The sequence below is a fragment of the Amblyomma americanum genome, chromosome 7 (genome assembly GCF_052857255.1).
Source record: "Amblyomma americanum isolate KBUSLIRL-KWMA chromosome 7, ASM5285725v1, whole genome shotgun sequence".
NCBI classification, from domain to species: domain Eukaryota; kingdom Metazoa; phylum Arthropoda; class Arachnida; order Ixodida; family Ixodidae; genus Amblyomma; species Amblyomma americanum.
The window spans coordinates 938,892-966,448 of NC_135503.1; the positions used below are offsets into that span (position 1 = coordinate 938,892).

A 27,557-nucleotide genomic window follows, 5' to 3' on the forward strand; every position below is an offset into this window, starting at 1 on the left:
AAATGATCGTTATTTGTTGTTACGTTCCGCTTTGAGCACACATGTGACGGAATAAACCCGCAACCTCGAAGCTAGAACGTTTCAAAAACAGTATCTCACTCAAGCGATGACGATTGCTCTCCAGTCATTCATTGATGTGCGCTATAGTTGTTCATAAAAAAGTGAAGCAAAAAGTGTATGTAAGAACTCCTAAAGCTTATTTATTTATTTTATTTGGAAATATTCGATGCTTTTTGTTTTCGTATCTGACCTCTGAAAAAAAAAACATTTATTCCTCAAAAATTTCCCTGCTCTTTTCCAGGCTTCACATCTCTGGTTCATGGGAGTTTAACGTCCCAAAGCGACTCAGGCTATGAGGGACCCTTCACATCTCCAAGCAAGACTCATTCTACAGCACTGTCTCGCCAGCTGCCTCCCGCTTATTCGCACAGTCGGGGCCTCTCCCTGGCAATGAGCCCAAGATCCGACGAGGCCTGTAGGCAAAGAAAACGACCTCCCCTGCGGGGCCCCAGCTACATAACAAAGTTCTACAAAACACAACGAAGAACGCTTCCCACAAAGCCCTCAACGGGGCAGACGCCACCACCTGGCGCAAACTCTCGACTCTCATGGAGCCTAACATTTCTCACGAGGGACTTTTCTTCCCCGCGCATTACCTCGAATGCTGTCCGCTGTGCAACAATCAAAACCCAACACTGTCACCAGGAAACCTCACCTTCTTCATTTTTTTCCTGGGAGGCTACCTTGTCCTGCTAGGACCAGCCACAGCCGGTCAAGCGGCCGCGCCGAATCGCGTCACCATCGAAGTCCCGGGCTGAGGAGTTTGCGCATCATGGACGGCTATAACTGACATGTTTTTATCGCCACCCTCACCACTCACTACATGGCATGGTGGAATCCATCAGTGGCTGGACCGACGCGGTGGCTCAGTGGTTATGGTGCTCGGCTGCTGACCCGAAAGACGCGGGCTCGATACTGACCGGGGCGGTCGCATTTCGGTAGAGGCGAAATGCTAGAGGCTCGGGACTGTCAGTGCACGATGAAGAAACCCAGGTAGTCCAAAGTATCCGAAGCCTTTCACTATGTCATCCCTCATGGCCCGAGTCGCATTGGGATGTTAAACCTATAAGCCAAACTAGTAAGCTGAATTAAGACAGTTTATTAGCCGCTAAGCCTTCAGATTTATCAGCTGTGGACAGAAAGCGCCGTAAAGCTTCACGAGAGCGATGAGCTCGTGCGGTAAATAAAGCCACAAGAGGGGATGCTTTTGCGTAGAGCATGAAAGAAAATACCGAGGCGACCACAGAAAAGGTGAGTCAACATGCAAGATAGAACAGGCTGAGACCGCAGCAATGGCCTTGGAGGCATGACCTTAAAAATCATTCCAGTCATTTCAACGCCTCAATCGTTACTACAGTGCCGACATAGTGCTCAAGAAAAAGTTGCTCGATGTTTCCTTGGCGCTGTTTGTAATGTCTGTGATCGCTTTGGATCACCAGTGATGTGCATGTTAATAATTAATAATTGGTTTTTTGGGGAAAGGTGTTACGGACCGGAATCTCACTGAGTTCGTTAATGGTTTCCTAGAACGCGAGAGGCCTCAGTACACTCTGCGTTCTTGATTCTGTTGTGATATAGTGAGGAGAGAAGGTGCCCACATTTTAAATCACGAATATATTTTTATATCCTCCAAAGCCGCATTAAATTCGCCTGATTCTCACGCGAAGCGCACGGTTTCGCAACACGCCGACCAGCCTCGCACACACTGCATTTCATTTCTGCGTCAGTGGCCTCCAGTGGAGCGGCGTCCAAGCACTCCCATCCGGTGGCATTTACTCGCGCTGCTTGGCACGCGGCGTCCGATCGCGGGGAACAGCTTCGTGTGGCCAACGGAGCCATATACGGCACAGAGCTGCAACTGACCCCTGCGTTTCTAGTGATTGCAACCAAGGTGTATACACAGTTTTGTCAAACATTTTCTGCTCTGGCACCACTGAGATTTTGCCCCAGAACAATTCCTGTTCGAAAAGGGCGCGCTTTCCGAACAAGACATTACCCCAGTGAAAAAGAGAAGTATCGAAAGCTGCCGCGTCAGCTGCACCGGATCAAACAATGCGCGAAATGCTTCGCATGCCGCTCTGTCTTACTACAACCAGCCGGAAACGCGTCGTCTGCACCGGTGTAAACCTTTTCGAACGCCACGCCACTGGTACCGGAAGCGCTTTGTGACTAGCATCACCATCGGCACTCATGTATATCGAGGATGGTGGCAATCCGCATGCGTGCACGCCAATCATGGCAGTAGCGGCCTCCTTGCAGTTTGTTCCGAAAACCAGGCTGGGGAGAAATGTACAGGCGACGCCTGTCCAGCCTGAACTGAGAGTCGCCCTGCGACTTGGCCCGAACAGTGCGCACAAGTGCAGGCTGGTTCTGCGTAATGAGACATGCAGATTACACGAGGATGGAAAGCAATAGATGAAAAGTGCGCATAGTTAGTACCCTCGAAACGAACCACTTGGCGTAGCTGCGAGCAGTAGTTCCGACCTCTCCTTCAGGGCTGCAGTATTATGTGCTACTCGAGCGCACTCACAGGTTCCAGGCCGGGCGCAGACGTGCGAACCGTGCTCGGGCACCAGGCTGCAGGAAGGCACGCGGTGAACCTCGAGAAGCTGCTCTCCCTGGAAACGCAGCCCGAAGGCGAGGTCGCCCTTGGCCGTCTGGAAGGTCCAGCGAATCCGCGAGCCCGGCTGGTCCACGGCCACGGGCATTTCGAAACGGCCCCGGCGCTCGACGCTGAAGTGCTGCACGCCGTCGCGGCCCCAGAGTCGCTTGGAGGCCAAGTCGTCGCGGTACTCGTCCGGCACCTCTCCGCCGGGGCACACCAGGTGCGGACAGCGCGGGTCCCCGTCCGGCCCCGTCAGGGTGCCACCCCAGTGGGCGGGCAGCTTGGACAGGTCCATGTGGTCGGCCAGAGCGGCCTTCCACCCTTCTGCGTGGCAACGCACGACCAACAAACCACTGGTGGTTGGCTTTAGAAAAAATAATCTTCCATATTTTAAAGGTAGACCGCCCAAGGTATGCAGATATAGTAATACAAGTGGTGCCGGACGTCATATTGCATGCAAATCGCGTTAAAAGAACCTTTAAGAGTATTTACCGAGGCTAAGAAAAGTGAACGAGCAATGGGTATTATTTTTATTTATCAAATACTGCCAGTGGGTGCAAGAAAAAAAAGATAACACTCATACAAATATAAGATGAACATTGTTCATTAAACCGGAAAAAAATTACAGCACGCACTTAAGCTCTTCCTTAAAGCTATGACGCGATAGCGTAATGGGTTAATATTGCCATATATGCCGAAGCTCATTGTCTACTTTCCATTCATAGATCGTCGGGATTCCTCGTACCCATCCTGGCGCAGTGTTGCAGCGGTTAAGGGATGCGCCACAGCCCTGCCATGACCTATGCTGCAGCCGGTGGGCCTTGTGCAACCCGGGTTGCTCTCCCCGAGCGACGAATCATTAATTTAACTGCCACCTGCCAAGGTGGGCAGTTCGCTCACAATCCGATGGGCAGATTGTGACGACGCCGCAATGTCACATGACCTAGGTTGCGCACCGGCCTTCTAAGTTGCTCTCTGGTCACCACCTGATAGAGACAGGCCCGTGATTTTTCGCTCACAACGCCGACACCGACTTCTGATTTTCTGGGTAATGGGGCCTTTTACACTATCGCGTTAAGCAGCCTCCGCGGTGGCTCAGTGGTTATGGCGCTCGGCTGCTGACGCGAAAGACTCGGGCGCGGCCGTCGAATTTCGATGGAGGTGAAATTTAGAGGCCCCTGTACTGTGCGATGTCAGTGCACGTTAAAGAAGCCCAAACGGCCGAAATTTCCGGAGCCCTTCACTACGACGTCCCTCATATAGCCAGAGTCGTTGTGGGACGTTAAACCTCCATGAACCAGAAAGCATACAAACTATCGCGTTAAAGCAAACATTATATCGCGCTATCAAATAAACAAGCTAGTTAACTTCTCAGGACAGCTAAAAACATCCAGAGGGGGTAGAAAAATCACACGTGTGTAAGGAAACAGCTATTGAGAAGAAGATGAAAAAATAGATCCAAAACAAATGCAGTCAGAAAGAACTCTCAGTGATGCATGGTGCTCGGACCAGTGTTTACGAGTGTTTCCCCGCCGACAGAAGTGAAGACAGAGTCGGTCGATGACACTGGCGATAGTTAATTCTGTTATACTGTATGGTTCGGGGAAAGAAGGAAAGCGATGTGCATTAGTTATGATAGTCTGAGGGGTCGTTTCATTGTGTTTCCATCTGGTCTTTCTGGTTATGTCAAAGTGCATGTAAGTCCATTTTTGTTCTTTTGGTGACTATATTATCGAGCATTTTCAGCCGGTCTATCTTTTACCGCGTTTCAAGTGTTGCAATGGCGTTTCGTTCCTCGAGATTAGTAACAGATATGCGCCTGCCATACGCCTTTTTGTAGATCCTTCTTCTCTGAACAATCTCCATTGCATTAATGCCTGATTTAGTGTGAGGGCCTATAACGACATCGACATATTTTACTAAGGACCTTAAGTATTAGAGATGAGTATGCCATGGACTTGGTTCCAAACGTGCAGTACTTTAACCGACGTCTCAAGAGTCAGAGTTTCTTTGAAGCTGCCGAGACAATGTGCTTTATGTGACTACTCCAGTTTAGTGTCGAGGTAATTTGTATTCCTATCTATTTGATTTGAGTGACAGTTTTAAGTGGTACAGGGTTTCTTTTAAGTGGTGCAGGGACATTTCGGCGATTTTAGAGATATTTAGTTTCGTGTTCAGCAGCGACAACAACTGATGCCCGAAAATCATTTAGGATGAGTTCGCCTGCGGGTGTTTGAATCTTCAGGTATGCTACGCAGCCATCGGCGAAAGAACGAGCGCGGCCTAGTGAATAAAACTGCAAGTGATACAGGTAAACAAGAAGGAGAAGTGGGCTGACTAGTACCGAACTTTGACGAACCCAAGCAATAGATGGTGCTGGATGCGGCGGATGTTACCTATTTGTACATACTGGGGGCGTTGTGAAAGATATGCTTTAATCAAAATGCGGAATTTTTTTATTCTTTGAAATACAACGAATGTTTGATAATAAGTTGCTGCGGGATTCCCGGCCAAAAGCTTTTTCGAAGTCGAAAAAAAATCATGCCAATTTGATTATACCTCTATGTAGCAGTTCATTTGTTGAGTGAATGAGTTGAGTTACTGTCGACTGACCGCAGCGAAACCCACGCTGAGCGCCTGAAAAGAAGTTATTAGATTCGAGAAACGAAGTTAAGTGCTTAAAAACAAAATTTTCCATGACTTTGCTGCAAGAACACATTACGGAGACCGGCGTATAGTTTGTTACATTTAGTTTGTCTCCTGATTTACCAAAAGGCACTCCTCTAGCTGTTTACCTATCAGTAGGAATTTCTGCTTTTCGCAATTAAATATCCTTCAAATATACTTAGGGCACCACTCTGCGTATCTGCAGAGGAAAATGTTTGGTAAGCCAACGGGACTAGTAGACTTCTTAGCGCTTCCATTCAATTGGCCGAAAACATACTTTGCTCAATGATTTTGAGATGTGGTCCTTCAAATCCAGTCTGTTCAAGTACAGCGACATGATGACTGCAAGGAATATGTTGGGAAGAAAATTATACACTGAAAGTAGTAGCTTTAGAGTAATAGTTTACAACGAGTCATTAAAATTTTTAATTTCTTTACAGGATCCGCTGTTCTGAGTTATGTACTTCCAAAATTTTCTTGGGCCAGTTTTTAGAAAATTGTGCGTACGGACGTTGAAAAACTTGGCCTCGATTTGTACTCCAAAATGCGACATTTCAGCGAGGCTTTTGAGGTGTAAAATTGAGCCCCAGAAGGCAGCCCAGCGCTTTTCTCCCTCATGGCACTTTGAGTTGGAGCATCGCTTGGCACCCAAAATTAGCTTCAGTGCTCAGAAATGACGCTCCACCACTCAACAAAAATAAAGGCTTTCATTACTCCGCGGCGCTTGAGGCGCGCACGTGACCACAAAACGAGCGTACCATGTTTGAAACCTGCTGCTGAACTCTGACTCCTCAGCGGCGGGCTCACGAAGTTCGCGGCCGGGTCGTACCTTTGCCGTAGATGGCCACCTTGTCCACTGTCCTCTGGGTCAGCAGCGGCCGCACAATCTTCCACAGGACGGGGAAGAAGCTCGGCACTGCACGAAAGGTTTGCGTTACAACTCGCGCACATACATCTCACTACTGACTCACTGTTGTTCATTACGCTAGGCTTGGGATTCACCAGACGAAGTGACCAAACTTATACGATCTCCAAGCGCCGATCAGTGACTATCAGTTTCTGCTAATTATCTCTGCCTCGTAGTTTCCGGTTGAAATTTAAAGTAATATAAATAAGCACACGACGTCGACAGTGCAGATGCTCACGGGCTTCAGCCTTAACCCGAGCGCACTGCCTCTGGAAGTGGGCTGCCGGAACATACAGAGCATATGTATATCCCATCCCGCCGACACCGGACCAGTTCGCGAGTCTTTCACCGGTCGTAAACTGCCGATTACTAGAGTTTAGCCAATTAGCGGAGGCGTATCAGCGTAGACGTGTACCGGATGCTCTTGCCCTGCCGCGTGCTTTGGGCAGGTGCGCACCCACCTTTGCACAGCCGCCACAAACCCCCTTTGCTCCTCAAGCAACTTATCTCCAGCCACGCCGAGCAGACAGTGATAGCGCACCGACGATTCCACATGAAAGAGCAGTTGGGCTACACATCATTACGCAGATGGCATCTTGTAATGTGTACGAACATTGTGCACATTTTTGCACCTAGCTTGTAAATAGTTTTTCTTCCCCATTTCTGCCGTAACTCTTCACTCTGTTCAGGCGCCAGCACTGAGCGAACCAGTAGGCGGCGTCCAGCATTCCCCCTGTCGTAGGGGGAGATGTTTCTAACAGTAGCCAACAGCAGGGACCTGATGTGCGCATGCGCTGCCGTTACACATAGCAGAGACGCTCGTTCTCTAGCTTTTTTTCTTCACACTGTGAGGTATCAGTCGCAATGAGAACATGACTGTAGGGTTCGGCCCGCTGCTGCCTCTTTTTGCGCATGTGTTGCGAACAGTCCGTGAGAGTGCAGTTGCCTAGGCTGTGCGTCCCGTTTTGTTTTATTTTGGTGCACGCCGTTAGAAGTGGAGGAGCACTGCAGTTCTAACACTCACGCCCTTCGGTTGGTCTCCCCGTTCGTCCTTGCGGTTTCCCTTGCCACTCCAGACGGCGGGGCTCTTTGCCGACCTCGACCTTGGGCCCCTGTCCTCCGGCTTCCCAGAATCCCGTCTCCCAGTGGAGCCGGCCATGAACAAGCGAGACAGCTCTGCGTCTTGTCGACGTGACGTGTACTACGCCAGCACGGTAAGGAACCGAAGCTGTTCGACAGCCCCCGATGTCTAGCGTGAATTCGGTCCACACGGCGGAGGATTGCGCAACCGTGAAGGTAGGAATTTTGGGGAGAGGGAAAAACCCTGGCATCAGTTCCGAGCTTTCCTATTCGTTAAAACTGATGAGCTGCAGTTGGTGGTGGTAGTGGTTTTATTAAAACTAACAGTAAAAAGGGAGGAAAAGATTTTTGCTAGCCCCGGCATCTGCCATCGATACTGAAGCACCTGAGCTGGGGCAGCGGAAATAAAGGATAGCAGGCAGAATGGAGAAATGAAATGAAAGAGGTGAGGGGACAGGAAGAGAGGATAGGGGGAGAAGTAATATGTACAAACTATTTACACAATAAGAAATGTGTCCAGGTTGTGCGCGTGATTAGTTCATTTTAGAGGAATTAAATTACACGCAGTGACCGAACTCTCCGCGAGTTATACCTTGAACGAGTAATAACTGGACGCCCCACTCCAGTTGTAACCAACACAGTGCTGCAGTTAGCACAGTTTCTTTTTAAGTGCGGAAAGGGGCGCGGGCACCTCGGGGCCGACCTGCGCAGGGATCCGCTTCCGGGGGCTTTGGTCTTTAGCTACACCTAGCTTGCAAGCGCTCGGTCTGGCCGAGCGCGTAGGTAGCGACCGTTGAGAGCCGGTGCAAGGCGCGCCAGTTCGACTGTCGGTATGCGGTGCCCCTCGCCTCTCTGCAGGCGGTCGGCTAGTCCGGCCGCGGATATTTGTGGCCGTAGGCTGACTCTTGTATCCACCTGTCAAACAGCCTGCATAATTAAAGTTCTTCGTTTCTCACTTAATTTCTTCGCCTGCAAATCATTGCATCGAAAAGCCCCTCAAGCGGTGCATCCAGTTTCAGGAAGCCACCGGATTGATTGATGGCAGAAGTGAAAGTGTTGGAGGTCAGCGGCATACCCAGGACGCAAAAAGAGTAGACCTGTGGGATGCGCTGTCCGGCAGGTGAGGGAGATGGAGGGGCTCATCGTCCGTTGATATTTACTGCGTGCTATGACTAGAAGAGGAAATGAAGGCGGGAACATAGGCTATTGCCGGGGTGAGTGGGACCGTGCATATAGGTTAAGGAGAATGGGTGACAGTACGGCACCTTGCAGAGTGCCACGAGTGGGTGGTATGGGGTGAGACAGTTTCTCAATGATGATGATAGTGACTGTTTATGGCGCAAGGGCATCTGCGGCAAAGACCGCCATGGCAAAAGGTATTTTCGTTTGCTCAAGGTGGGGTCAGGGACCCATTTCCCAAGCGTTTCACCCTGTTTAAGCCGAGCACCAGGCCAGGGGAAGCTTGTAGCAATTGTATCACCGGTGGGCACCCGGCGGCACTGAGGATCGAACCCCGTATTTCCCGCATGCGAGGCGGATGCTCAACCACTTGGCCACCGCTACGGTAGACAGTTTGTCGAGATATCGGATACGGGCGGAGCGGTGGGAGAGGAAAGCTCTTATCTAATTGTACATGTTGTATCCGCACTGTGTGTCAGCTAGTATGGTAAGGATGTGGGCGTGTAATATGTTGTCGAGAGCCTTGCATATGCCAACTGTGACTAAGGCTTACATATGTCAACTAAGGACTAAGGCACAAAATCTCCCATGGCCTGAAAAGGTGGAAAACTGGCACAACATGCCGTTGGTCTTTTCTGCCCCTCGGAAGCTAGGCCAGTTGGCCCGACACATCACAGGTGAAAACAAAAAAATCGCGGGTGTTAAAAGAGGCATGGGAACTGCAACATATAATAGGGAGTCTGAAACAAAAGTATCTACGAAAGAGGTTTGAAGAAGACGAGGATGGCGATAAGGATGACGTGGATGAACCGAAGAATAAACAAGATGAAGAAGTAGTATTTAGTGAGGTGGGAAGAGATGATTGGTGGAGAAGAGAAGAAGAAGAGGACGACGACAAGGACGACGTGGACTAACGCCAAGGTTATAAAAGCGCGATGGAGAGCGAGGCACGGGGCGAGGAACAGAGAAGCGCAGGCTCCGGCGGGTCATGGACGCTTCGGCTGGAAGAGAGCAACGCCGGCTACTGCTCCGCTGAGCTGGATTTCTAACGGCTTCCACCGTGGACTTCCTGCCGTTCCTGAGCCCGTTCCGGGGAGTCAACGGAGGATGCTACCACCTGCTACGGCCAGGGGTGTCTCCAGCGCTGTTGCCACCCATCCGGGTAGTGCCCCCGACGCCGTCACCAGCATCACTTCCACGGGCGCTTGGACCGGCAGCTTGTACGACGCAGCCAACGGCGCCGCCAGCGACGCCAGAGTGAGCACGTCGAACGCCACCTCGACGCCGGCTACTGGACCCATGCAACGCCACATCCGAACCGAACCAACCGTGAGCACGAACGCCGACCGCTAACAGTAGAACGCTAGTAGTAGACGCTAGTAACAGTGTTCCCGTGTCGTGTGTATTGATAGTCTTTGTGTTTTGTGTTAGTTTTGTGTGCTAGCGTTTGTGTCACGTAGGGTGTATTAAATGTGCGTCTGTGTGGGTACGCCTGTCGCCTAGTCCATTCTTTCAGCCCGAGTGTTCTCCGGGCGAGCCTGTGTCAGGATTCATTTCCTTGTTTCTTTTTGTTTTGTCTCGGATCTTTCCGATCTCTCGACGGCAGAAAGTATGGATTTGGTAAAGACGTTAGAACCGGTGCTCAAGCTAGGAGAAGGAGGAGGAGAAGAACTTTAAAGAAAGAGGAGAGGTCTGCCTACGCCCAACCTAGGGTTAAAAGAGGCGATGCGTCTCTATGACGAGGAGAAAAAAGAGACAAAAAGGCAGAGAGAGGAAAGGGCGCAAGCATGCGCAGACGCTCGCGAAGCAGAAGAGCGAGAGGATAAAAGAGCTCGCGAGGCAGAAGAACAGGAGAAAAGAAGGCTATAACAGGAGAATGAGTTTATTTTGTGAAAACAGGCGCATGTCGCAGGTTGATATGAGGAGATCACGGACAATGATCAGCGTTCCTTAGCGCCTACGGAATCTCCCAGACCGGCCAGAGTTTGTCCAATAAAGCTGATGGCTCCTTTTGATGACAAAAGAGATGATCTGGACGCATATCTGCAACGATTCGAGCGAATAGCCTTGGGGCAAGGCTGGGAGCGTAGTGAATGGGCCATGGCGCTGAGCATGTGCTTAGTCAGGGAGGAGCTGAATGTGTTTGGGAGGATGCCTGCTGCTGATTCCATAGACTACGAGAAAGTCAAGAAGGCACTCCTCTAAAGACTCAGGCTTACGGCAGAGGGTTTTCGTGAGAGATTTCGCACTGCGCCACCTGAGGATTCTGAAGCCGCTATGCAGTTTTCCTGCAGGCTGACCAACTATTTCAACATGTGGCTTGATACGTCAAACACAGAAGAGTTTTGCAGGGGTGCTTGTCAAGCTGGTGACAGAGCAGTTTTTATCATGTTCCAGTTCAAAGTTAGCGCTATTCCTGAAAGTTGTGTTCACTAAAAGAGTTTGCAGACACTGCAGACCAATGCTTCGAGGCTCAAGGGCTGAGAAATATGAGTAAGGCAAAGGAGGAAACTCAAAAGGTCCTAGAGACAGATGCGTCAAAACCAAGAGCCTATGGCGGTTTCTACTAAGGCGCCAGTAAGGTGCTTCCTCTGGGGCAAGGTGGGACACCGTGCAGCTGACTGTCGGACTAGTAGCGTTGCCCAAATGACACAGGTTGTGTGTCAAGGCTGTAAGAGGAGGGGTCATACTCTGGATGAGTGCCGATACAGAACGCAGGACCGAGCTGCATGCGTTGTCGACTCTAGGGTAGAACTTGTCACGCCATCCGAAGTTCCACAGCTGAAAGGAGAGCAAACGCCGCTGGAAAATGAGGCAGTGAATGGAACACCCAAGTTGAAAGCAGCAATGCCGGTGGTGGTTGGGCAAATAGGGGACCGTCCTATATTGGTGTTTAGAGACAGCGGAGCCCGATCCCGAGTGGAGGATTCTCGATGTTGAAGAACACCCAAAGGAGGAAAGGCCCGCGACAGCTCAGACGGGTGCAGTCAGCTTCTCATCGGCAGTGGAGACAAGAGCTCAAGCGACAGCCCCAGCAACGCAGCGTCCGCTCTCTACTCCTGTTACGATGTGTCTAAGCGCAACGCCAGACGAAATCGCAATTAGGCAAAGAGGAGACCCGAGCTTGAAAGCCTGCTAATAAATAATTGCGGAAAAAGTGGAAAGAAAGAGGAGTCGCACGTCATTCTAATATCAATTGGCAAATGGTCTTCTGCACAGGGAATGCATATTTAGAGCATGAAGGCGGGTCCAACAGCTGGTGTTACCGAAAGATATGAGAGAGACAGTGTTAGACATGACGCCATTATGGCCGAACATTAGGGTGTTCAACAAACAGTGTCTAGAGTCACCAAGGAGTTCTTCTGGTCAGGTGTCCAGAGTGACGTTAAACGCTTTGTTCGCTCCTGTGACGTGTGCCGCGCACAGTTACGAAGGGAAGAGTCGGTCCCGTACCTCTGGGCAAGATGACAGCCATCGACCTACCGTTTCAAAGAGTGGCTATTGACATCGTGGGGCCAATCTCTCCAGTGTCCGCCAGAGGCAATAGATATGTGCTTACTCTGGTTGACGTGGCCACTGCCATGGTTATCCTGACGCTATTCCATTGAAGACTATTGACAGTATCCAGGTAGCGGAGGGTCTTGTGGTGGTGATCTCGCGTTATGGGTTCCCGAGGAAAATATTGACTGACCGGGGCTCAAACTTCACATCGGAACTAATGAAGGAGGTTAACCGCCTTTTGTCAGTAAGGCAGTTACTAGCAACGCCATACCATCCCATGTGTAATGGGCTTGTAGGGCGTTTCAATGGCACCCTCAAAAATATGATAAGGAAAATGTGTAAGGAGAGACCTACGGATTAGGATAGATATCTCCCAGCTCTTTTGTTTGCTTACCGCGAAGTACCGCAAAATAGTCTTGCTTTCTTGCTCTTCGAGATGTTGTATGGAAGAACCGTTAGAGGCCCACTTACAATACTTAAGGAGCTGTGGGCTAATAGAGATTGCGTCAGATCTCAAGACAACATACACATACGTTCTTGAGTTGCGGGACAAGTTGGAGAAAACATGCAGGCTTGCACATCAAGGCCTGGAAAGAGTGAGCGAATGCTGTAAGGGATACTATGACAAGAAAGCCACCTTCAAAAATCTGAGTCCGGGCGACAGGGTTCTCATCCTGCTGCCCACGGATCATAATAAGTTACTGATGCAATGGAAGGGCCCTTACTTTGTTACGCAGAAGAAAAATTACATAGATTATGAATAATTTATAAATAACACCAAGAAGGTTTTCCATGGAAATATGTTGAAAAAGTACCAGAAAAGAGTTCTCGTACGGTACGCCCCCAAGGTAGCATGCTCGGTAGTGGCAGAGGAGATAGATTACGTTGTCGAGGTGCCCACTTGCAGTGGGAAGAAAAGTGTAGGATGGGATAAGGGGCTAATAAACCCTTTTGAATGAAGACAGATCACAGCTAAAGACCCTACTACAAAGCAAGGGGGATGTATTTTCGGACGTGCCGGGCAAAACGGATGTCATATGTCGCAAATATAAATCTCTCTACAGATAGACCAATCAGTGTGAAACAATACCCACTACCTCTAGTAGTTCAAGAATCAATTGAAAATGAGGTGCAGGATATGTTGGAGCTTGGTGTAGTTGAGAGGTCGTAGTCAGTATGCAATGCGCCTCTTGCGGTTGTCAAAAAACCCGGTGGTACTAACCGATTGTGTGTATATTTTCGCCGGCTAAACGACACCATAGAACCCGATGCCGAACCTATTCCAAAATCGGACGTGGTGTTCGATAATGTGGCTCAGAAAAGGTTTTTTTCTAAATATGATTTCGCTAAAGGGTATTGGCAAGTACCGATGGAAGATTCGTCGAAAGAGAAGAGTGCCTTTTCTTGCTCGGCGGGTCTATTTCAGTTTAAATTCATGCCTTTTGGTTTGAAGACAGCATCCGCAATATACACGAAGCTGATGAGGAAAGTTTTGGATGGGCTCAAAAATGTAGAACACTATATTGATGACATCCTGGTGGCAACAGATACGTGGGAAGAGCATATAATTACGCTGGAAAAGCTATTTGATAGAATTCAGCAAGCCAGGTTGACCATAAAACCGGCAAAATGTGAGGTGGGCTTTGAAGCCATTTTTTTTCTCGGACACAAGCTGGGGATGGGCCGTATCGCGATGGAACACGACATCTTGGACAAAATACACCAGGCCTAGACACCGATGACCAAGAAAGAGGTACAGTCGTTCCTGAGTTTAACGGGATACTACAGGGACTTTATTCCCGATTATGCCCACATAGCCGACCCGCTTGTTGAACTCACTAAGAAGGGGGCAAGCAATAAGCTGAATTGGACTGCTGAACATGAAAATGCATTTGTGATGTTAAAAGGGCATATGGCAAGACCGCCCGTTCTGCTTGCTCCGAATATGGATAAAGAGTTTGTGCTTCGCACTGATGCATCAGACCGAGCTTTAGGAGCCGTACTCTTGCAAGAAGAGAATCGCGTGCTCCATCCGGTATTTTTTGCAAGCAAGAGATTATCGGCTAGTGAACGCGACTACTCCACCGTTGAAAATGAATTTTTGGCGGTGGTGTGGGCGGTAAAGAAATTCCACATTTACCTTTATGGGAAGCATTTCAGAATTCAAACGAATCATCAGCCGCTTGAATACTTCAGCAGGGCCAAAATGAACAACAGTAAATTTATGATATGGAGTTTGGTCTTGCAAGTATACTTATTTCAGGTGAAAAAATATATTAAAGGCAGAGATTACGTTGCAGCGGACTTCATGAGTAGAGCCAACTGAACAGCCCTAGGTGTCTCTGGGATGTATATTGTTGTTGTTGCTGTTGTTATGTTATTACACAATGGAGTGTGTTGTGGACATTAACATGTTTATTAAGGACACTAAGGACAACGGCAGTGGTATGTTGTGTAAGTGCAATTTGGTGTGCTGTAATAGTGGTGTGCCTTTGGTGTGTGCTGGATATCCGCGGTGTGTTGAGTGCTGGGTCTAGACTCGCCACATATTTATGTGGCGAGTCTAGACCCAGCCGCAGATGTGCGGATGTGCATCCCTGCAGGTGTGCTGCGTACTCCCTCAGTGACGTCACCAACCTTGACCGAGCGATCTGCATCCCTGCAGGTGTGCTGCGTACTCCCTCAGTGACGTCACCAACCTTGACCGAGCGATCTGCATCCCTGCAGGTGTGCTGCGTACTCCCTCAGTGACGTCACCAACCTTGACCGAGCGATCTGCATCCCTGCAGGTGTGCTGCGTACTCCCTCAGTGACGTCACCAACCTTGACCGAGCGATCTGCATCCCTGCAGGTGTGCTGCGTACTCCCTCAGTGACGTCACCAACCTTGACCGAGCGATCTGCATCCCTGCAGGTGTGCTGCGTACTCCCTCAGTGACGTCACCAACCTTGACCGAGCGGAGTGGGAAAGCATCTGCCGGCGACGCATGCGCAGGGCATTAAAGTGCGTTTGCCGCTTCTCTGTTCCTCCCCCCGTGCCTCGGTCTCCCTCGCGCTTTTATAACCTTTGCGTTAGTCCACGTCATCCTTGTCGTCATCCTCTTCTTCTCTTCTCCACCAATCATCTCTTCCCACCTCACTGAATACGTCATCTTCTGCAGGGATGCAGATGTGCATCCCTGCACCCCCGCCGCGGTGGCTCAGTGGTTAGGGCGCTCGACTACTGATCCGGAGTTCCCGGGTTCGAACCCGACCGCGGCGGCTGCGTTTTTATGGAGGAAAAACGCTAAGGCGCCCGTGTGCTGTGCGATGTCAGTGCACGTTAAAGATCCCCAGGTGGTCGAAATTATTCCGGAGCCCTCCACTACCGCACCTCATTCTTCCTTTCTTCTTTCACTCCCTCCCTTATCCCTTCCCTTACGGCGCGGTTCAGGTGTCCAACGATATATGAGACAGATACTGCGCCATTTCCTTTCTCCAAAAACCAATTATCAATTATCAATCCCTGCACACTTCCATTCCTCTTCTCCGCAACGCGGCGACATCAGTGTTCCTGTATATGCTCCCTCAGGCAGCAGAGTACCGCGAAGGTTCTCCAGCATGTTCTGAGCTGTGCGGGAAAGCCACTGCTCGTGCGTACAGAGGCTGCGTTCTTGGGCTAGCTGTGCATAGCGCCTGGGCTTGTTTTGTAGCGATAACTACACTATGCTAGCACTTCAAGCCTTCAGCGCGGCACCCCTTGAACTGCGTTCCCGCTCTTGAGCTCCGTGGTGGCGCCCTGGCTGGTCACGTGGTTGATCACGCAGTGCGGAGCAGCTGCCGGCGGCGCGGCGCGCCGGCGAAACCGAGTGTGTGTGTGTGTGTGTGCGTGGGGGGATCATCGCTAATAACTGAGTAATTAAAGAGGTGATCATAAAGGGAATTAGATATTTGGAATCCTCTAGATGAGTAGAACACGTTACAGACCAATATTGTCACTACTCGGTAAAACCCCGAGGATAAAAGAGGTTTACTGGTCAACCAGAAAGAGTCCCTGCGCGTTTACAGCTTCTTCCTCTTCTAGCCTTGCGCTCGTAGATCCAGTCGTCATCTTTTGCGTCTTCTTGCATGCTGCATTTGCCCCCCTCCTCAGGAAGCATCGTCTCGATGATAAGAAAAGGAAGTAGGGGGTCAAGATCGGTACGAGTAGTACTGCTTCATACGTACAACATGGACGACGTCGACTTGTTGCTAGTGTCGCTTGGATGTGGATAACCCGTCTGACGCCACCTCATATGTTACGTCGGTTAAACGTCTCAGCACAATATAGGGCCCGAAGTATCGCCGTAGTAGTTTTTCGGAGAGCCCACGGCGGCAAATAGGCGTCCAGACCCACACCTTGTCGCCAGGTTCATATACGACATGTCTGTGGCGAAGATTGTAGCGTCGTGCATCATACTCCTGCTGAGTTCTGATGCGCACACGCGCTAGTTGGCGAGCTTCCTCTGCGCGCTGAGCGAATTCCTCGGCGTCCTGATCGACATCGTCGCCGTCGGCATTCGGGAGCGACATGGCATCCAGCATAGTTGTCACTGGTCGCCCATGAAGAAGGCTGAAAGGCGTCATGCGAGTGGTGTCTTCTTGTGCCGTATTGTAGGCGAAAGTGACGTGGGGAAGAATTTCGTCCCAATTCTTGTGGTCCACGTCGACGTACATACAAAGCATGTCTGCGATGGTCTTATTGAGGCGTTCCGTCAATCCATTGGTTTGAGGGTGATAGGCCATCGTTTTACGATGACTGGTACCGCTGAGGCGGAGAATGGTTTCCAAAAGCTCGGCCGTAAATTGAGTTCCTCGGTCAGTTATAATGAGTGCCGGTGCGCCATGTCTGGGGACCATGTTCTCAACGAAGAACCGAGCTGCTTCGGCGGCGGTGCCCCTGGGCAGAGCCTTTGTCTCCGCGTAGCGTGTTAGATAATCAGTGGCGACAATTATCCATTCATTCCCGGCAGTAGACCTGAGAAATGGTCCGACGGGGTCCATGCCAATTTGCTTGAAAGGTGACTTTGGCACTTCAAGACGGTGGAGTAGGCCGGCTGGTTTTTCAGGGGGTGGTTTACGACGTTGGCAGTCTACAAACGTTCGTACATAGTGCTTAACTGTCGCCGGCAGTTTCGGCCAGTAGTATCCGCGTTGTACTCTAGCCAACGTGCGGGTGTAGCCTAAGTGGCCGGCGGTTGGCTCGTCGTGGCAGGCTTGCAAGACTTCCGTGCGGAGACCTGTTGGGACGACGAATAGATGACTGTTCCCCCAACTTCTTGTAAATTACGTGGTTGCGAAAAAAGAATGAAGAGGGACTGCGTGCGAAAATCTTAGGCACAGCCGTAGTTCGCTTCTCCAAGAAATCAATAAGAGGAAGCAATTCCTGGTCCTCTCTCTGTAGTCGGGAAAAGGTGTGCGTCATCGATGACTCCTAAAAAAAGCAGTGCCTTCATCGGTCATGATGGAGGGTCCGATTGGTGCTCGGGAAAGGCAGTCAGCATCTGCATGCTTCTTTCCGGATTTGTAAATAATCGTCATGTCGAACTCTTGTAACCGAAGGCTTCAACGCACGAGTCTCCCTGAAGGGTCCTTCAAGTTCGTCAGCCAACAGAGAGAGTGATGGTCGCTAATGACTTGAAAGGGGCGAGCGTACAAGTAAGGGCGGAATTTCATAACCGCCCATACCACTGCAAGGCATTCTTTTTCTGTTGCCGAATAGTTCGCTTCTGCTTTAGACAAGGTCCTGCTGGCATAAGCAATCGCTTTTTCTACACAATCCTGGCGCTGAACCCATACTGCACCTGAACCCACATTGCTCGCATCGGTATGAAGCAGGGTAGGGGCGTCGTCATCAAAGTGCGCCAGGACAGGTGGCGTCTGTAGACGTCTCCTGAGCTCACTAAAAGCTTGGTGCGCTTCTTCACCCCAGCGAAAGACAGCGTTGTCACGCGTCAGTGAAGTTAATGGCCATGCGATTCGTGAGAAGCCAGCAGTAAATCGACGGTAATAGGCGCAAAGCCCCAGGAAGCGCCGCAACGTCTTTGTGTCCGTAGGTGTAGGGAAATTGGCGACTGCGGAGAGCTTTTCGGGATCAGGTCGGACACCTTCTTGGCTAACAGCGTTCCTAAAAATTGCAGCTCCTCGTAACCGAAGTGGCAGCCCTCTGGTTTTAGTGTGAGGCCCGCAGATCGTATGGCCTGAAACACAGCTAGCAAGCGGCGTAGATGCTCCTCGAAGGTGACCGAAAACACGATCACGCCGTCAAGATACACCAGGCATGTTTTCCACTTGAGTCCTGAGAGCAAAGTGTCCATCAGCCTCTGAAATTTTGCTGGTGCCGAGCATAAACCGATTGGAAAAACCTTAAACTCATACAATCCGTCGGGAGTGACGAATGCTGTCTTCTCCCGATCCCTCTCATCTACTTCAATTTGCCAATATCCACTTTTCAAATCCATTGATTAGAAGTAACGTGCATTTCGTAGTCGATCAACGGAATCATCGATGCGAGGGAGAGGTTACACGTCTTTTTTGGTCACTTGGCCGAGCTTGCGGTAGTCAATGCAAAATCGTAAGCTGCTGTCTTTTTTTTTTAACAAGTACCACGGGGGAAGCCCAGGGACTCTGTGACGGCTGGATAACGTCGTCTCTAAGCATTTCGGCCACCTGACGCTGAATGGCTTCGCGCTCTTTCGGAGCCACACGGTAAGGATTTTGTCGAATCGGGCGAATCGCGTCATCAGTGATAATTCGATGTTTGGTCAAAGGCGTTTGGCCGATCCGCGATTCTGAAGCAAAACAGTCTCGAAAGTGATCTATGAGATCCAAAAGACGTTTCCGTTCTGCAGAAAACAAATTTGGGCTCACATCGACGTTGGGTGCGGGCGCCTTGCTCACTGATTTTTCCTCTTGCAGCACAAAACAGTCCTGCCCACTTGGGAGGCTGTCGAAGAAGATCACAGTTGTGCCTTTCGGAATTTGCTTACGCTCGTCGCTGAAGTTTGTCAGCAGCACTTCGGCGTGCCCATTGGCCAAACTGACTAGCCCTCGAGCTATAGAAACACCTCCGCTGAGTATCAGGGTGACTGCCGGTTCGGCGACGCCATCGCCGGTATGCGCCACGTCGCAAGAAGCTCCAGACAAAGAGTCCCTGCGTGTTTACAGCTTCTTAGTCTTCTAGCCTTGCGCTCGTAGATCCAGTCGCCATCTTTTCCGTCTTCTTGCATGCGGCAATTTTAACTAATGGAGCTAATATTTAGTTGTGGTTAGGCTTAAATTTAATTGCTTATAATAAACCGATGACATCATGATCTAACTAATGGCATACTGGTAACGGGCTCGATAAGTAGAACACGTTAGACAAAAATAACGCTTAATTAGGCTGATATTTAGTTATGGCTAGGCTTAAAATGGCTGCCGGGACATCAGCACTCGGCAGCTCACAATTTCATACGTGATGGCGACCGGGCACCTACCACCTTGAAGTAAAGAAAAATGGCCCTCCAAAGAGTCGAAAAACTTTTCCGGCCCAAATCAGCCAAAAAAATATCCGACCTCAAGGCGGTAGGCACCCGCTCGCTGTGAGGCATGGAAAAGTAGCCTAATCACGTGGTAATACATCGCATGGACGACAGATTGTGCTACCAAACAGCTAATGCTCGTTACTTTACCATCTTCCAGACGATGTTGGCATATTTTTTTTTTATTTGCGTACAAATTTCACTCTATCGCAACTTTTTAAACGAACGCCGAAAACTAATCTGTCATTTGCCGAGGGTGTGCATACAGCATGAAAATAAAATCGTTAAAGGTTAATTGCAAATAGCAGTCTTGACAAACTGGCGGAAAAATAGTAGTAATGGCCAGCGAGCTTTTTTCTTTCTCGAATACGTAATTTCACATGAACAAGCAGCTCCGCTCCAGATGGGACACTGTCTTTCCCGTCATGTCTTCCTGCGTGCTCGTATTATGAAAAAAAAAATTTAACGATGAATTACTTTTTTCACAACTAGCACCGCCGCGTGTTCTGCGCGAGTTATGCGCGGAAAATACGAAAACGCATCTCCCTAGGACCACATTAAAATGATTCTTTCAGCTGGTTGCAGGCAAGCAGACTTAAGCAACACCAGCAGTGCGGCAACTGCCCTCCTCCTCCTCCTCCTCCTCCTCCTCTCTGTTGCATCTGCTGGGATGCCACTACCCTCCTTATTTTCTCTGCGGCGTACGTGGCTACCCTCTCCTGTCCGCAGCAGCTGGCACATCACTAGAAATTCGCGTAGCTCTTAGAGGTCAAATTGTAGAGACTCGCCGGAGGAGAATCACGATAGGAGCACAGCTATCGCTCCAAAACTATCTTCTGTAAACTGCAAGCTGCCTGTCAGGGCATGGATTCATGCCAATGAGATCTTCTGCCATGGACGTTGAATTGCCGCGTGTGAAATACGCCAGACATTGCTTTATTCTGCGCAATGGCGCCATGTTCTTTTGGAATACCATATTGCAGTGATTGCCTAAAAAGGACGTTGAAATCACACCATACAGTAGGTTTTTAACCTATCCAGAAAAACATTGTGCCATGTGATCTATTTATGTTGACGGGACTTTTTAGCCTCTGGAAGAACCGCATGATGGACTGCCACGTAAAATCACCGCGGTCATCGAAATCTTTGTTCCGTGAGCGGGGCGCTTTGGTGCGGGGATTATATGCTGCCATGGAACAGCCGCCTAACTGTCTCCCCTGGCTAGACGCATGTGTTAGGCCTCCCATACTTTTGATGTTTGGCAAGGTGGGGACGTGCGGGGGTATGGTTGGCTCGTATTACGCAGCCTGGTGTTTTGCGGCATGAGCTCAGTCAGACTTTGCGGAATTTTTCCCCGCAACAAAGAAAAGGAAAAGCTGCGGTGATAGCCTAGTGGTTTGATATGTTCGCGCCACCACGGGCTGGACTCCCACTAGTGGATATTGATGTGACTTTTTTTTTTCATGTCCGCAAGACAAGATTTCAGTAGGCTCTGAGCCTCCGGACATACATTGGCAAGATACAATTTTGCTAGGCCCTGAACCTCCTGATCAGTGCTTTCGTACCAAACACACAAGGCGCTTGACAACGACGTTTATTGATGTCTTGTGGGGATAAACGTCCCAAAGCAACTCAGGCTATGAGCGACACCGTGTTTATCGAAGAAATATGCACCAAATGTATTGTTAAACCCCATGCATGCGCGTTGTCATTACGCTGCACCTGTCACTACTACAAGCGCAAATTTTAGTAGTGACAAATGTTCTGCATGGCCAGCCAACTCACCGAGAGAAGTGCACTCACCGTTGATCACGAACGCCTTTTCGAGGGACTCCGGGAAGTTAGCCTCGTACATCTTAAGCAGCTCTGTCAAGAGGTTGAGCACTGCGAACAGATTGAAATAATAATAATAATTGGTTTTTGGGGAAAGGAAATGGTGCAGTATCTGTCTCGTATATCGTTGGACACCTGAACCGCGCCGTAAGCTAGGGAAGGGACAAAGGAGGGAGTGAAAGAAGAAAGGAAGAAGAGGTGCCGTAGTGGAGGGCTCCGGAATAATTTAGACCACCTGGGGATCTTTAACGTGCACTGACATCGCACAGCACACGGGCGCCTTAGCGTTTTTCCTCCATAAAAACGCAGCCGCCGCGTTCGGGCGGCTGCGTTTTTATAGAGGGAAAACGCTAAGGCGCCCGTGTGCTGTGAACAGATTGAAACGATGCCCTCTATCCCAACAACGTAGATAACTGCTCGCCAAAGAAAAGTTAGATTTAATTGCCTGCGCAAAATTTACTGCAAGTTGGCGCGTGCGGCCCACTACAGTCACATGCGGTCGCGCAGCAGTATGCTCCAGTCATTTTCGCAGCCTTGCTGTTTGTCCATTAGAGCAGAGGCGGAATGATAGGAGAGCTTTTATTACGTTATTTTAAGTTCGTATATATGAGGCATGTAAACAAGTTATATTCATATAAATGTGAGGATATGCAACCTCCACAAAGTTTAAAGAAGGCTGTGCCCAGCTACAAGGAAAGTGCCTAAAATTTATTTCTAACGAACAAATTTCTGTCTCATTTCACCCCCCTCCTTAACTGGTAGGAGGGGGACGCCTAAAGCACGGAATGGGGCAATGCTAAAAGCGATCAAGAATATCCTGTTGATTTACATTACAGGCATCAAAATAGGTACATATGGTTAATGTGAAGCGCGACTCTAGTCGCTTTGTTCATCCACAATTTTTTGCGTGGTTGCGGCAACAAGACCACAATGCTTGCACGCATTGTGGGTGTTTTATAACTTCTGGACTACTTATTTGCTGTTTGTTTCGAAACTATTCCTGAAATAAAAAAAAATAGGTCACAGCAATACTGGCCAGTGTCGATAGATTGTGAACAACCCGTGAATAGCGCACAGAAAACTGCGACGCTAGAGCTCCCTCCGCTACGGGGTCGTTTCTTCCGCGCTTATATCGCGTCAAAAGCATGCGCCAATAACTGGCCCCATATTCGGCCATTGTAAGATATTCAGGATATCCTGATCTGCACAGAGGTGCACAGACCCGTCTTCCTTAGTGTGTGCCATCGTAATGTGGCACAACCATTATCCGGAAAGATGAATTTCGAGCGGCACGATCATAGCTGCAAGGACTGCCTAATGCAAATCGCACAAAGGCTGAACAATTTGAGCTAGGCGGTGGGAAGAGACTGTCGTGTTGGTTTCCTCTGCACGAAAACTCTTCTGAACAGCACAGTTTTAGGTAAAAAGGATGAGCTGTTTTTAACCCTCTCAAAAATTCCTGACCATCCACTGCTACTAACGAACGAGGAAAAGAGACAATGTCCATTTCCTCCTCACATTACCTCACACTATTGCAACTTGGTAGTCACAAACAATGGCGTTTCTTGCCAACACATTTGCAACTATGAAATTTGGGTAGTCTAAAGTACATCGCTAGAGTCTATTGCAGATGCCAGAGGAGTGCTAGTTTCATCGGAGGGTTTGGCTTGAGCATCAAGCAATGCAAATCATGGATACTTGCTTTTGAGCGCCGAGATCCCGAATTTCTCCCACAGAAAGCTATGTGAGCCATTTCAAAAAAGCTCTGCAGTATCCTAGTGCCGTCCCTCTGGCTATTCGTCAGCTTGCCGCTCGTGAACAAATGAATTAGAATGCCCCACTGTCCCATACCCCCTGGCTTTCCCTTAATAAGCGCTGTGGCACAGTCATATGGCTACGAAAACACAGTAGCTACTTGGACTGCTCCCCCGCTCTGCTGACCACGCACCTTGCCAGGAGTACAGCTGACGCGCAGAGAAGCCCTCGTAGTCCATCACCACGTACTGCGTCTCGATCGGTCGTCCCAGCTGGATTGCGCACGAGAAAGGTGCTCCATCAGACTTGCGTTATTTTGAAAGGGACAAAAATTCAAATGTTGATCAGAGCGGACGCGTTGCGTGTGTGTAGCGAAAGCTTTCCTTGCTGTGAGATGGACTAACCATTGGAATGCCACCAGTGTGCCGAGGCACGCATTTTTTTTCTTTTGTAAAATCTCGCCGCAAAATATGCGTTTCTACTTTTGCTAACTGCAGCCCGCTTTCAGCCGGAAATACAGTAGCCATAGGCTGGCGTGACGCGCTGAAGGTACTCTTTTTGCTCCTATTATTTTTACCAGAGACGTGGGACAGTACAGAACATTACTGACGCGAACCAGCTAAGTCTTGCGCGTTTGACGAGGTACTGTTCCTTTTTGCCTCAGTGCCTGATATGAAAAAACTGTCCGTCACATGTAGTGCATGCGCCTCGTTTTTCTCCTGGATCCAAGGCGCGAACAACAACAACTAGACGCTGATGAAGTAATCGCCGGAGTTGCACGCCTTGGCCAGCGTGACTGCGACGTGCTGCCGGAAGCCATAGTGGTACAGTTCCTGGCTGCGGAGGCCGCACGTGACCGACGCGAAATGCAAAAACACAGATATGCTATCGTTCCATTAATTTAAGATTGTCGAATCACCTGCAGCCTCGCGAACATTTGTAGACTCAGCGATAATCTCGAAGGGCGAATTAGCGGTGGTGGGATGAAGAAAACGTTCCCCCTCCAGCAGGGAAAATGCGTCGAAAAAATCGTGAGACGATTACCATTGTCGGTAATGCGATTTGGGAGCAGTTCTTTTTCTCCGCAGATTATGCTAGGGACGAAAGGGTATTTACTGTGCTTATCTAATTGCTACCCTTGGGGATCTCCACGCGGCAGCCCGCTTTCCTCCGCTTTCACCGTGGCAGGCGGCGTGGAATCCAGGAAGGGGCGCCTAAGAGCTGCGCTCTGTAATTTTGTTTGGTGCGCATATGATATGGCACAGTTTTGAGAGTTCTTGGAAGCACGCACCCTTGGAGAATCGGAGTACACCGCGAAGGAGGGGTGAAACCCGACTAACTTTGCGAAATACATTTGCGCATAGCCTGTTTAACGCGTGCGGTCAGTCAGATAGTTTCGTTCATATGTGATCGATTAAATTACTCAGAGATAAGACAGGCTAACATTCACATCAGTCATAGTCGGATTTAGATTTATGACGTCATGGAATCGGAGACCTTCAGCCATAAATCGATCGCAGCGAAAAAGCTTGGGCAGGCGCGCAAATAAATGTGACCGCCCTGTTCCGGGTACTGCAGTTGGAGCGTTGGCCTCGTAGGCAATGCTTAACGCGACCGAGGTCGCGCAGGCTACGGCCAAGTGGACACGCTTTCCTTAGAGGGGAACCGGGAACGGAACTGAGGCCTCGTAAGGGGCACGCACAGAAAACTGGCTCCGCAAGTGCCGCGGAGCCTCTCTCGAGCGCGCTGGCCGCCTTCTTGCCCCGCAGTTTCCTCTGCGTGTTCTCCGGTGGTTCGCGCAGCGACAGCTGGTGGCGCTACGTGTTCGCGTTCACAAGCGAAAAAGCGTGGAATGCTGCTCGAGCGTTGTCGCCTAGGCACAACTCGCACCCTTCGTGACGCCTCCTTCTTTATCTTCTCCTGCAGCTGCAGCAGGTACACGCAGTGCCGGTACACGTCCGCCTGTGGCAGCACCTGCAAGAAGCCTGTGAAAGGACGTCTCTCTTTTAACCTCCGGAGAGCATTACATCCGTGCGGAAGGACATGGCATGGATGAATGTTCTATCCCGCTCTTACTAGGAGAATGATCTCATTTAGGTTACATTCCTTACGATGTTGACAAAGAGGTACTTTCATTGTGTTTTTGTGCTCCCACACCTTTAGTCAACCAAGATCCGCCGAACTCTTCGATGTCTCGTATGAAGGAGTGGTCAAATTTGCTCACTGGTTTACTGGTCCGGACTTCATTATATGCTCTCTTTTAAAGGCAGTGCGACAAACGTAGCCGGGACCTGAGCAGGGTCGTCTACTGCCTCCCTTACCTGCAGCTCGCAGCAACGACTTGGTCGAAGCTACAATCCGGCAGGCCTGCAAAGCGGCCCTTGGGCTCCCGCACAGTACGTCCACGGAAAGGTTTCTGGCCCTTGGTGTTCACAAAAACACTCTCGGAGATGTGCGAGGCGCACCTCGTTTCCCAGCTCGGGCGACTCACTCGTACGAGCGCGGCAAAGGCCATCCTATACAGACTAAAGATGTGGGCACAGCTCCCAGAGAGGGGCGCGAAAATGTAGTTACCAACGCACATCAGGAAATTCATTTATTTATTTATTTCGAATACTTTCCAGGCCTGAAGCCATTACAGAAAGGAGTGGTATTGGTACTTAACATAAACAGTGCATATTATACAATATTATTTTACAAAGCGGCAGAAAATACAGTGGTCTTGAAGTTGTTAATGACAGAAATGGCAGCGATGGAGGGAGGAAGGTCGTTCCAGTTTGCGCTGGTTTTGGGAATAAATGAATTACGACACGCTTTTGTTCTGAAAAATGGGACAGCAACTTTAAACATGTGGTCAGGACGGGAGGATATGTATGATGGGCGAGCAAAAAGATGATCCTTTAATGCAGGGATGTGATGATACATTCAATGAAAAAGACAAAGTCGAAAGCATTTACGGCACGAAGAAAGGTCCGGCAGGGCAAAGGTGCTTTTCATGGAAGTAATGCTGGCGTGACGGGAATAGTTAGATAAGTGTGTTTATTAGCGTGATTTGAGTGGGATGCCATACTGCGCATGCATATTCTAGTTTTGGCCGCACTAATGTTTTGTACAATGTTAGTTTTATCCCCCTACCCAAGAGCATGCACCCCGCGCACCACAAAGGCCGACGCACAGCGAGGGCTCGTGCCCTACACACCAAATACGGCCGAAACGACAATGTGGCGTACGTGGTAGTAAGTAATAAGTGGTTTTTATTAAAATAATAATTAAAAGAAAGGAAAAGATTTTTGTTAGCCCGGCGTACGTGGACGCAGCGGAATACCGACAAACCCCGAGAAAAGCGTTTGCCCGGTGAACGGGAACGGCGCCCCGTTGGCGGCCGCGTCGATAGAAGCCACCTACTCCGAGAAGGCGGAGGAAGCTGGAATAGCCTCAGCGAACACGCGTGCTCATATTATATTCAGCGACTGCAAAACAGCCATTCGCAATTTCGCGAGGGGCCGTATCACATCTACCTCACTCTGCATCCTTCGAAACACTCCCCTTCCGGTTAGAGAAGTTGAATTGATCTGGGTCCCGGCCCACTCGTCTAATGCAGGGAACGAGCCGGCTCACGCGCATGCCCGAGGTTTCGTCGACCGGGCAGTGAGTGCGTCCTCCGACGAGAATTTCACGAGGGGCGGGTTCATCTCATTTCATGACATCACCCATCACTTTAGGCTGGAGAGGTGCGCATATCCCCCTCCCCACAAATCGTTAACAAAAGCGCAGGAAGTTACGTGGCGCCGACTGCACACACGCTCCCTTCTGAATCCCTCATGTACCCTGGCCAGTACGACCCAAACTGCCATAGATGTGGTGAAAGGGCCACATACGACCACATTCTGTGAAACTGCTTAAATGATCCATCTGCGGCGGAGTTGATACAGCTCCCTTCTCCCGAGCGGTGGGAGGCCGTGCTGGTCAGCTCGGACCCTAAGATTCAAGTACGGACAATCGAGCGGGCCAGTGAGGTCGCCGCCAGCCATGGGCTAGCGGCAACCAAGTGTGTCTCTCCTGAAACCTGCTCTCGACGCAATAAATGTTTTACAATCGAATCGTTGTCCTATTTAAGGGGCCTTTGGAAAGAATAGAAAGGAAAACGGCGAATGTTGTGCACAAAGCGGGTTGTCGCTGCTTTGTCTCTAACTATAGACCGATTTCCCTTCCTGTGTGAGCTGCAAAGCCCTAGAACACACCATAGACTCCAGTGTTGTCCATCACTTGAAGGCTTTCTCAATACTCAAGGTATTTTCCTGCATTACTCAAATTTTAGAATTTTTTCACGACATATTTCCTTAATTTACTCCGGCATGCAAGTAGACTGCGTCTTGTTAGACTTTGTATTTAAACTTTCAGACCTTCGCTTGCTTCCCTCAATTCTCAAA

At 49.7% G+C, this 27,557-nt stretch overlaps 1 protein-coding gene across 6 annotated transcripts in view; it reads right to left on the reverse strand.

Annotated features, from left to right (window-relative positions):
• Positions 1-27,557, reverse strand: part of LOC144098247 (SEC14-like protein 2) — a 79,391-nt gene that overhangs the window by 12,054 nt on the left and 39,780 nt on the right. For 3 of the 6 annotated variants that reach the window (XM_077630737.1, XM_077630742.1, XM_077630743.1), the window contains 5 exons: positions 25,018-25,112; positions 23,321-23,432; positions 21,343-21,423; positions 6,162-6,248; positions 2,500-2,989 (listed from right to left, as the gene is read on the reverse strand). In XM_077630737.1, coding sequence (XP_077486863.1) covers positions 2,500-2,989; positions 6,162-6,248; positions 21,343-21,423; positions 23,321-23,432; positions 25,018-25,112 — 865 coding nt within the window. The remainder of the gene's footprint in view (positions 1-2,499; positions 2,990-6,161; positions 6,249-21,342; positions 21,424-23,320; positions 23,433-25,017; positions 25,113-27,557) is intronic. The other 3 variants (XM_077630740.1, XM_077630738.1, XM_077630741.1) reach the window with 3 other exon arrangements.